Genomic DNA, 11,102 nt, shown 5'->3' on the forward strand with positions numbered 1-11,102 from the left:
TCATCCAGCATCAACATCCGTCCTCTGAGACACTTTGAGGACGTGACAGCAGCTGTGTCAGAGCTCAGAGACAAACTACAGGACGTCCTGAGAGACCCAGGGACTAACATCTCACTGGCAGTCACTGGAGTGGATGTTCTACTGTCAGAACCAGAACCAAAGACAAGGGATGGATTCCTAAAATACTCTAAAGAAATCACTCTGGATACAAACACAGCAAACAGATATTTGGTATTAACTGAAGGGAACAGAAAAGTAACATTTGTGTCTTCATGTCTTCCTTATCCTGATCATCCAGACAGATTCACTGGTTGGTCTCAGGTCTTGAGTAAAGAGAGTCTGACTGGACGTTGTTACTGGGAGATGGAGAAGAGAGGAATACATGTTTATATAGCAGTTTCATACAAGAACATCAGCAGAGCAGGATGGTCTGCTAAATGTCAATTTGGATCAAATTGTAAATCTTGGTCATTATATTGTGGCAGAAAAAGTTACAGATTTTCTCATAACAACATTAAAACTCCAGTACCAGGTCCAGTTTCCTCCAGAATAGGAGTGTACCTGGATCACACAGCAGGTATTCTGTCTTTCTACAGCGTCTCTGAAACCATGACTCTCCTCCACAGAGTCCAGACCAGATTCACTCAGCCTCTACATGCTGGAGTTTGGCTTGACCTCTCATTTTTCTCTTTGTCAGAATGTTCTTCTGAGTTTATTAAGCTGAAATAGTCATCAAAGATTTGAGGTCCAGTTGGTTAAAATGTCTATTTTAGTTTTAGTTTCTTTAGTCTCCATCATTGTTATTTCCTCACTGCTCAGAGATCAGCTGTCTTTATAGAGCAACTCTGTCATCTTGTTTGTTGACGTTGGAGTTTCTTTGGGTGCTGCCCCTTCCTGCTTCTGTTTGACCAGGGAGCCATCATTGCTCAGGAGGATATAGATTCACCTAATTACATTCACATTGCAATTGTAAATGCTTGCTTTGTGAGACCAATGATTGTTGATATTTTTATCCATGTACAGACTAGCTGATGGAAGCTGCAATAACGATCATTATTAGTCACTATTTTATTGAGCAAAAATGTTATTCTTTAATCATTTATTGAAATAACTTGCAATTTATTACAAGATCAATATTATTTTAGCTTAGAATTTGATTAGAAACAAAGTCTTCTCACAAAATGGACAGATTTCCTTCTTATGTCTCTGAATGTTTCCAGATCTTCCTTCTTCACACATAATTCATGAAGTGTATGATAACCCTTCTAATTTTATGTTTATTACTAAAAACTATTTAAAACTAAAAGTTTAATCCACAATCAACTGATACCTGTATGAACTGTGTATATTGCAGGTTGTCTTCAATTGTGATATAAATAAGGTAACATATGGTCATTTTATTTATGTAGCACATTTTCAGCAACAAGGCAGTTCAAAGTGTTTTAAATGAATTAAAATGAAACACAAACAAATTAACAAACCAAAGGAAAGAGCAAAAGAAAAAAAGAATCTAACAATGTTATATAAAGTATATAAACTAGATTCTCCTGATCTGGGTTGCTAGATAAGTATAAGTAAGTACTCTCTGGACCTTATGTTCTAAATTTGTAAAAGTAATGAGTAGTCCACAATTTCTAAAATAGCATCTATATGGCCATGATTCGTGTAGCTCAGTCTCCTGGCAAATAGTCCGATATGATGTTGTTATCTAGCAGCATGTCCTTGGGAGGGCTCAGCTCCACAGCTGCATGGATAACAGGAGGAGGTGAGGTGGGAAGGAGCGTTATGTTTACATATTTCCAAGGAGATTGGAAATATGCAGCCCTTCCAAGGCCACACGGGGAAAGCCAATTCAGAAACAGAATGTCTTAGTTCGGGTAGATTATGAATTTCAATCTTCCCTAAAGTCTCTCCAATACATCTTAGTTCATCGCAATCATCCACATTAGTTTAGTCGTTCCACTGAGCTGAAACTAGCAACTTCTCCAAGATTGGTTCCATCCAGCTAGTGAGTTTTAGAGTCCTCAGCTGGGCTGCGAGTATCAGCAAGACTCACATCCAACTTGCGTCTTTGTCCACACCAACAGTCTGAGTGTTCGCTAGTTTGACCAAGTCTGTCACAAAGTTGTTGATAAGCCAGGAATCCACAAGCTCCAAACATTAGAAATCCTGTTATCATGAAAAAATCCAGGGTGAATCCTGCCAAGTGTGTCTCTGCAGGACAAGAAGGCTCTCTTGTGCCCAGACGTCTCATTGAGAAAATTTGATCAATTGCATTAAGAGACTGGTTGACCAGATCCATAATTTATAGATTTGGAAAATGTGTAAAAAAAAAAATTTTTAAAAAAGGCTTAAAAAATTTGAGAAAAAGACCGAAACAGAGAAGGCACGGCAGGGAGCAGAGAAAGAAAGCATCTGCCTTCACTGAGAGCTAGAAATACAGACTTTTGGTTTCATTGTATAGTTGAGATGCTCTTTATACGTTTTGTTGATGATGTTTTGTTGTGAAGTGATTCTGCTTTTGGTAAAAAGGAAAATCATTATTCTGGTATGATTCATTTTACTGTTTTATAGAATTTTTGTACTCAAGTGTTAAGAAACCCTTTAATTTTTAACATTTCAAGTTAGTTTTACTCTCCTGATGCTGAACTTTTGAGCTAATCATGTTTATGTCTATTGATTATCAAATTAAATTCTTTGTTGGAAACCATAAAAGCTGCCCAAGCTTTTGTGATCTGTTTTCTTTTTATGTCTGATAATAAATCAATCATGTTTCGGTTTGAAACTGTTAAAATTATTAAAGTAAATCCAAAGGAAATACAATTATTTCTGAAACATTATTGTTGTTTTCTGACTGGGTTTATGAACTGGCTTTACCAGAATGAGTTATTGGAACCAGTGCATGATCTCAGTTTTGTTTAGGAAGTTGCTTGTTGATGGTTCTCAAACTCCAGCATATGTAACACTGGGAGTTCTGGTCGAACAAGACTTGCTAATAAGTCATATTTTCCAAGTCAAGTCTAAATCTGTAATGACTGAAATCAATATTTCCTCATCACCTGCATGAAATATAGCCCATTTATTACACTGCATAGGTGCAAGGTAGAAAATCCTGTATTGTTAGTCCTCAGGTCCATTTTACCATATAAATATTTATCAATTATTTTTAATATTTTAATGCATCTTGGCCCTTTCTTTCATTGTTCACCCATGTCTCTCTCAGAAAAAGATATTGGCTGAGCTTTTACTCCAACTAATTTTGACAATCAAATGTTCTCCATATATTTGATTGTAAAATCAAACATATGAAAAACATTTCCTAGACAGTAGATTCAAAACTAGACCTTAGTTCATCAGTTGTTTACCACTGAGTGTCCTTAACAGGAGGTTTCTCCCTTTTCAGATTCAAAAGACATGTTTGATAAGAAGACGAAATACATTGAGATCTCATGTATTTGATCACCAAATCTGGACACATGAGCTCCAAATCATTTGTCCATGATTTCAGCTTTGTGTTGGACATGTCACGTATTATGGAAGGTTTGGAAGAAGATTAGAAACATCACATCCGTTAAAATCCCCCATTATAACAACCAGGATTTTCTTGAAGTAATGTTGTGTCTTATTGCAGCTATCTGCTATAACCTGTAATTGTAAGTTGATTAAAAAAAATTCTTTCCAGTCTCAGACAAAAAGAGCTATATCTTTTCTGTTTTTTTCCCAACAATACAAACTTGGATTACATTCCCTTACTAGTCAGACAATTCCAGCACAGAGCGAAGCTGGAAAAGAAAGAGAACAGAGTTTAACAGGACAAACATCCAGCAAAGAGCAACTGATAAAACCTTTTCCTTACAAGAAAAATAAGCTTATACATGAGAAAAGAATCTGCTAGACTGAAGTGGCATAATATTAGGTCTGAAAGTTTGAGTCGTCCTAAGGTTAAGTTCTGTGCATGTATTTGGTTATTTGGTTTGCTTTAGTTTTATGTTTTGGATCTGACTTTAGCAGGACGTAGCATATTCACTATACAAGTAAACTTCCTGTCTGTAATACATTATAGAAAAGTTAAAAAACTGAGGGAGTATGGGATCTCAATTGCACATAAATATCAGTGTTCCCACCGCCTTGTAACTATGATTTCTTTTGGAGACGATAGTGGTGTGCCATATTGTCTTGTTTACAGTTTTACTCTGCTCACATTAGGGAGCTATTCTAAAGATTATAGTAAAGTGATAAAAGTACAGATAAAGAATTGTATCCAAATGTCCAAATGTTTTCTGTATCCTGTAATATAATGGGAAATTGTTAAGTTTCTATTTTGAAATAAAATGTGTTGAGCATTGGATACTAATAAAACTTTAATGTGTGTCAAATGCAGATCTCTGGGTCATTTAAAACGACTAATGGGAACAAAACGTGTCTGGCAGGTTAAACACATCCTGTACACCAATGTTTACACAAACTGAGCAAATATCTTTCCACACCATCCCTTGACAAACTCAGGTGAATGTATCAGTTCTTCTAAGTTGTTAAAACAAGTACTGTAAAAAAAATAAAAAAAGAAATACATGGCTCTAATTTTTTTTCAGAAAGAAAATGAGGTGATTTTTAAGGAGGATGTATTTGTAAACAATATTCTTAATTACAAACTAAATTAGTAACATTCCTTTCCAAAAGCTAACAAGAGTAAAACATTTAAGCTTTTATGTGATATAAAAACCAGACATAATTAGTAATATCTACTTCTTCCTGGACATAGATGAGCATTTATATCTCCGCCTACATTTCTGTGACAGATATTAACTCTGAGGTCGGACTCATGCAAATCTATGATCGGAGAAACCTGAAACAATGCTGCTGGAAGTTAATGTGGCACAACAAGGAAATCAGATGGATTCAATGAATTTCTCTTGTTCAGTTTGTTTGGATCTTCATAATGTTTAGGACAGTAAGTTTCACAAACCAACAGAAATGCATAACCCACCTCTGATGTGTAGCTAATGAATGTTTTACTGTTTAATCACAGTGAATTAATACATCTGTTACTGTAACATATTTATTTTATGCAAGAAATCAGTTGATTTCTTGCATAAAATGTTGATTTAAATGTCTTCAAATGTAAAAGCTTCATAGAGCAATAATTTACTTGGATCTTTACTGTGCCACAGTTTTTTTACAAGTACAAAATGTAAAAGATCTGTTAGTCACACAAATAAATAACATTGACACTGTTTACAGTGAATTAAACCAATAGCACCAATGATGAATAGATCAATAAATATAACAATGATTATAGTCGACTGTAGAACAAAGTCAGAATCGGAACTGAAATGTTTACAAAACAGGAAGTGAAGTGAGAAATGCAGCACCAATCTGAAGTCTTTGGAGATCCTCTGCCCCTCCCAACAACTGCTGTGAAGCTCCTCCCTTCTGTTCAGCACAAAGTTCAGTTCTGCTGCTGCATTTCCTGGTTCCTCCCATGAAACTCAGCTGAAAGTTTTAGGTTCGGTACGATCACTGAGCTGACAAACTGCTGCAGATCAGTAAGTAACAAACTGGTGTTTGGCTTCTTGTGGGACACATCTACAGGAAGAATACAGTCAGTGTTGTTGTTGAGAAGTGAAATGGCTCAGAAAGGAAATCAGATGGATTCAAGTAAACTCTCCTGTTCCATTTGTTTGGATCTTCTGAAGGATCCGGTGACTATTCCCTGTGGACACAGCTACTGTATGAACTGTATTAATGACTTCTGGGATGGAGAAGATAGAAAGGGAAAGTACAGCTGCCCTCAGTGTAGACAAATGTTTGTATCAAGACCCATTCTGGTGAAAAACATCATGTTAGCAGATTTAGTGGAGGATCTAAAGAAAACTGGACTCCAAGCTGCTGCAGCTGATCACTGCTATGCTGGACCTGAAGATGTGGCCTGTGATGTCTGCACTGGGAGGAAGAGGAAAGCTGTTAAGTCCTGCTTAACCTGCTCAGCTTCTTATTGTGAGAATCACCTCCAACCTCACTATGATGTTCCACCATTACAGAAACACAAGCTGGTGAAACCCTCCAAGACTCTCCAGGAGAACATCTGCTCTCATCATGATAGGGTGTTGGAGATCTTCTGTCGTACTGATCAGCAGTGTATCTGTTATCTCTGCACTATGGATGAACATAAAGGCCATGAAACAGTCCCAGCTTCAACAGAATGGACTGAGAAGCAGAAGAAGCTCCAGGAGAGTCGACAACAAATCCATCAGAGAATCCAGGACCNAGGTCCAGTTTCCTCCAGAATAGGAGTGTACCTGGACCACAGAGCAGGTATTCTGTCTTTCTACAGCGTCTCTAAAACCATGACTCTCCTCCACAGAGTCCAGACCAGATTCACTCAGCCTCTACATGTTGGGGTTTGGCTTCATAGTTATGGAGACTCTGCTGAGTTCATAAAACCAGAACAGTCAGCACTGATCTGAGGTCTAGTTGGTTAAAATCTGTATTTTAGTTACAGCTTTAGTCTCCATCACTGAGAGTTACGTTGACATCTTGTTTATTGCTGATATTGGAGTTTGTTTGTGTGCTTCCTCTTCCTGTTTCTGTTCAGTCTTGGAGACTCCCAGGAGGATTTGGATTCACAGAAACTAATTACATTTACATTTATTGCTTTCTCAGACCAAATGTTGGTGAAATGGGGATGAGCTGAAGGAAACAGCAGTTATCTACAGTTTCCATCAATGATGTTTATCAATCAGGACATCAGGCATTGTTTTATTGGACAAAGATTAGTTAACTTGATCTCTCAAATGTGTCAGGATCTCTTGTCAGGAAGATTTTATTCTGTTAATTAAGCTAAAAATGTTTTACTTCTTAAGACACAATCATGAGAAAAACTGTAATCTCCTGGATTTCAGTTCTGTCTGACAAGAAGCCAGAAATTCAAAGGTTGAGAAAATATGTAGCATTTTAAAAATCAAACTTAATGAATACAAATCCAGGTCATCAGTTGTGTTTAATCCTGGACAGTAATGACTCTGGGAAATTTGTAACAAGATTAATATGACTTTAGTTTAGAACAAATCAATTGTTTCACAATTATTTAATCTCTGTAATTCATGTTCACTGTATTATTCTACTGCTGCTTATTTTTTGAGCGAATCATGTTTAAATATCTATTGTAAATTTTTTTTTCCTTATTTACGTTCAGTGTTTGGAAACCATAAAAGCTAATTTAGCTTTTACAATCTGTTTTTCTTTTCTATGTCTGATAATACATTTGTGGTTTTTGTGTTAAACTGTTAATAAATATTAAAGTAAATCCAAGGGAAACAAAATCTTTTCTGCTAAAGTTTTCTGAATGGGTTTATAAACTGGTTTTACTAGAATGAGTTACTGGAACCAGTTGATTTTCTCTGGTTTTTTAGGAAGCTTGCTGAGATGATGATTCTCAAACTGCAGCACATACAATAGTTTAGGTTGAAACAGAGTTATTTACAAATCCTTTTTTCCAAGTGCCAATTAAAATTAAATTCTGTAATGATTGAAATAAATATTTCCTCATCAAATGCATGAAATCTAGTCCATCTATGACACTGAATTGGTGCAGATGAGAAAAACCTGTATTGTTTGTCCTCAGGTCTGATTTGCCTCAGGAACATTAAATAATTATCTTTAATATTTTAACATTTAATCCAGCATGTAAGAAGTGGTCTGGTCTGTAATATTTCAGAATTTGCTACAGTTTAGTACTGATCACATTAAAAAACACTTTTTAGATTGAAACGTTCAAATTCATGAAATAAAAGCAAAGCTGATCTTTACTGATCTTTCTTTATGACTGTAAAAAACTGAATAAACATATTAGAAGATTTGTTCATGAGATTTGTCTTGTACCTGGAAATGAACACTAGATGGCAGTGTAAGGCAAAAAAAAAAAACTAAGGTAAAGGCTATTGGACATGAAGTAAGTACCTCATTTGTAAAACTGGGATTAGTTTTTACTACTTTTTAATATATTGTTCACAAACACATTACACTTTGTTGCTGTATCATTGTTTTCTGAATGACTGACATAAACGGCTCCACAGTCCTGGCTGAATTGACCTTCAGCATTTTAAGCTTGTTTCAGGACAAAGGAGAGGACTAGAAACACATGGGTGGTTCAGGTTTGTTCCTTGTAGATTATTATTTCTGTCAGTACCAAGAACAGCTGGAAAAGATGCAATTCCACGATGCACGGGGTCAAAACAGAAGTTATACTTTGACCTCAGTTCACTTATGGGGTTATGGTCTAAAACTTTAAGATGCTTCTCCTTCTGCCCCCCCAGAGGGGCTAGAGAAACCAAAANAGTTTCTCCTCAACTACCCCTCACTGCCAGCACTCAGGGAGTCGACACACTCATCCAGCATCAACATCCGTCCTCTGAGACACTTTGAGGACGTGGCAGCAGCTGTGGCAGAGCTCAGGGACAAACTACAGGACGTCCTGAGGGACACATGGACAAACATTAAACTGAAGATCACTGAGGTGGATGTTCTTCTGTCAGAACCAGATAGAGAACCAAAGACCAGAGATGAGTTCTTAAAATATTCAGCAGAAATCACTCTGGATCCAAACACAGCACACAAAAATCTATTGTTGTCCAATGGGAACAGAAAAGCAACAAGGGTGAAACAAAACCAATTTTATCAATTTTATCCTGATCATCCAGGCAGATTCACTGGTTTTTGGTTTCAGGTCCTGAGCAAAGAGAGTCTGACTGGACGTTGTTACTGGGAGGTGGAGTGGAGAGAAGGAGGAGTTTATGTAGCGGTTTCATACAAGAACATCAGCAGAGCAGGAGAATCAGCTGAATGCAAATTTGGATTCAATGACAAATCTTGGTCATTACGCTGTGACACAAAAAGCTACACATTTTATCACAGCAACATTGGAACTCCAGTACCAGGTCCATTTTCCTCCAGAATAGGAGTGTACCTGGACCACAGAGCAGGTATTCTGTCTTTCTACAGCATCTCTGGAACCATGACTCTCCTCCACAGAGTCCAGACCAGATTCACTCAGCCTCTACATGCTGGGATTTATGTTTTTGATAGATCCTGTTCGGAGATTGTTGACCTAAATATTCAGCAGTGATCTGAGGTTCAGATGGTTTAAATGTGTATTTTAGTTTCAGTTTCTTACTCTTTATCGTTGTTGCTGAGAGCTCATTGTTCTGTTTCTTTTCAGTCATTAAGGCAATCATTGCTCGGGGGACTGATATTCTGATATTCTCCTAATTTTATATTTATTGCCTTGTTAAGACCACATGTTGTTTTTATTGAGATCCTTGTACAGAAGAGCTGATGGAAATTAATTATCATGATCATCATCATTCAGGATAACATTTCCTTACTGGACAAAGCTCAGATTCTAGATCAACCTGATTGTCATTTAATAAGTTGGCCTTTTAACATGGTCAGTTCTTCCTGTGAGGAGGATTTTATCCTGGTTAATATTAATAAAATAAACTTAGGATGTTTCACTATAAATATCAGTACAGTCATAAAACCCTGCCATGTCTTGGATTTAAATAAAGACTGACAAACAGAAAGAAAATAAAAGGTTGAGCAAATATGTAATGTTTATAAAATTAAACTTCATGAAAACAACTCCAGGTCATTAGTTGTTTTTAATTTGGAACGGTAATGGCTCTGGAAATTACAGAACTATTGCAGTTAAATTATTTGAAAAATGTAATAAAAAAAAATTTATTAAAAACAAATTCTTCTTATAAATTTGGACCGACTTCAACACAAAACAGTGATTTAATTTTGAAAGTATCTCTTATCCCTCTGAACTTTGACAGTGATTATTTTCCCCAGATCTTAATTTTTCACACATCATTCATGAAAATGATGATGACAACCCCTATGATTGGATCTTTTATTTTTCATGAAAAACTCTTTAACCCATTTAATTCATGATCAAGTAACAAGTAGCATCAAAATGATTTCTGCTCATGTTTTCTGATTGGGTTTATGGACTGGTTTTACGAGAACCATAATCCACTGGTTCCTGGAACCAGTGGATTTTTGTTGTCAAACTGCAGCACATATAACAGTGGGTGTTACGGAGTGAAAGCTTCTTCAATCACGACAGAGGCTCAAATGTATCAGCTGAACATTTCGGTACAGTTTTAATTGAGCCACCCTCTCCCCCCCACCCCAAAATCACACTTTGTAATCTAGCAACTGAAATCAACAGAAGACAAGATACTTACAAAAGACAAAACTAGCTCCTTTTAAGAAATCTTCAAAATAAAAGACTTTCTCTCTCCAAAATAAATCATGCTTTGCACTTAAATATGTTTGACTTCAACCTTTTGTAATTATGTACAATCATGTTAAATTCAGTGAATAATAAGCATGCGAATTATACTTGGCAACCTACAAGTGTAAAGAAGTCACAGGAGTGGGAGTTCAGATTGAACCAGAGTTGTTTACAAGTCCTTTCTTCCAAGAGCCAATTCAATCTAAATTCTGTAACGATTCAAATAAATATTTCCTCATCAAATGCATGAAATCTAGTGCATCTTTAACATTGAATTGGTGCAGACCAGAACATCCTGTATTGTTTGTCCTCGGGTCTGATTTGCCTCAGGAACATTTAAGAATAATCTTTTTAACAGTTAATGCAGAAAGTAATAAAAGGTCAATGTCAATTATTTTGTTTCAGAATTTGCTATGGTGTAATATTGATCATATTAAGGAAACAAATACGAACCTTTTCTCAAAGAAAATAAAAATTAAAACTTGTTACATTGAAATTTTTGAATGTATCAAATAAAAGCAAAGCTGATCTTTACTGAACTGTCTTCACTATCGTAAATGATTGAATAAATATATTAACATAATCTTTCATGAGTTTTGTCTTGGACCTGCAAATGAACACTAGATGGCAGTGTAAGGCAAAAAACTAACAAAAGAATGTTGGATATTCAACATGGGAATTAAGTACTTTATTTGTAAAACTGGGCTTTGTTTTTACTACTATTAATATTATATTATTTACAAACATATTACACTTTGTTGTTGTATCACTGTTTTCTGAATGACAGAAACGACTCCACAGT

The 11,102-nt window shown here is 36.0% G+C and overlaps 2 protein-coding genes across 2 annotated transcripts; both read left to right on the forward strand.

Moving 5' to 3' along the window:
• Positions 1 to 3: 3 nt before the first annotated feature.
• On the forward strand, positions 4 to 745 carry LOC103133180 (tripartite motif-containing protein 16-like; the record flags this gene model as incomplete). The annotated part of the gene is made up of 1 exon (XM_007544953.1): positions 4 to 745. A coding segment is annotated over one exon (726 nt), but the record flags the coding sequence as incomplete, so codon positions are not given.
• A 4,559-nt stretch (positions 746 to 5,304) lies between these two features.
• LOC103133181 (tripartite motif-containing protein 16-like) lies at positions 5,305 to 10,785 on the forward strand. The gene is made up of 2 exons (XM_007544954.2): positions 5,305 to 6,270; positions 8,316 to 10,785. Exons 1-2 carry the CDS (start codon positions 5,628 to 5,630, stop codon positions 9,122 to 9,124), a joined length of 1,452 nt encoding a protein of 483 aa, XP_007545016.1. The 5' UTR covers positions 5,305 to 5,627; the 3' UTR covers positions 9,125 to 10,785.
• Positions 10,786 to 11,102: the final 317 nt, after the last annotated feature.

This window comes from Poecilia formosa, unplaced genomic scaffold, assembly GCF_000485575.1.
Source record: "Poecilia formosa unplaced genomic scaffold, Poecilia_formosa-5.1.2 Scaffold2340, whole genome shotgun sequence".
Taxonomy (NCBI): Eukaryota; Metazoa; Chordata; class Actinopteri; order Cyprinodontiformes; family Poeciliidae; genus Poecilia; species Poecilia formosa.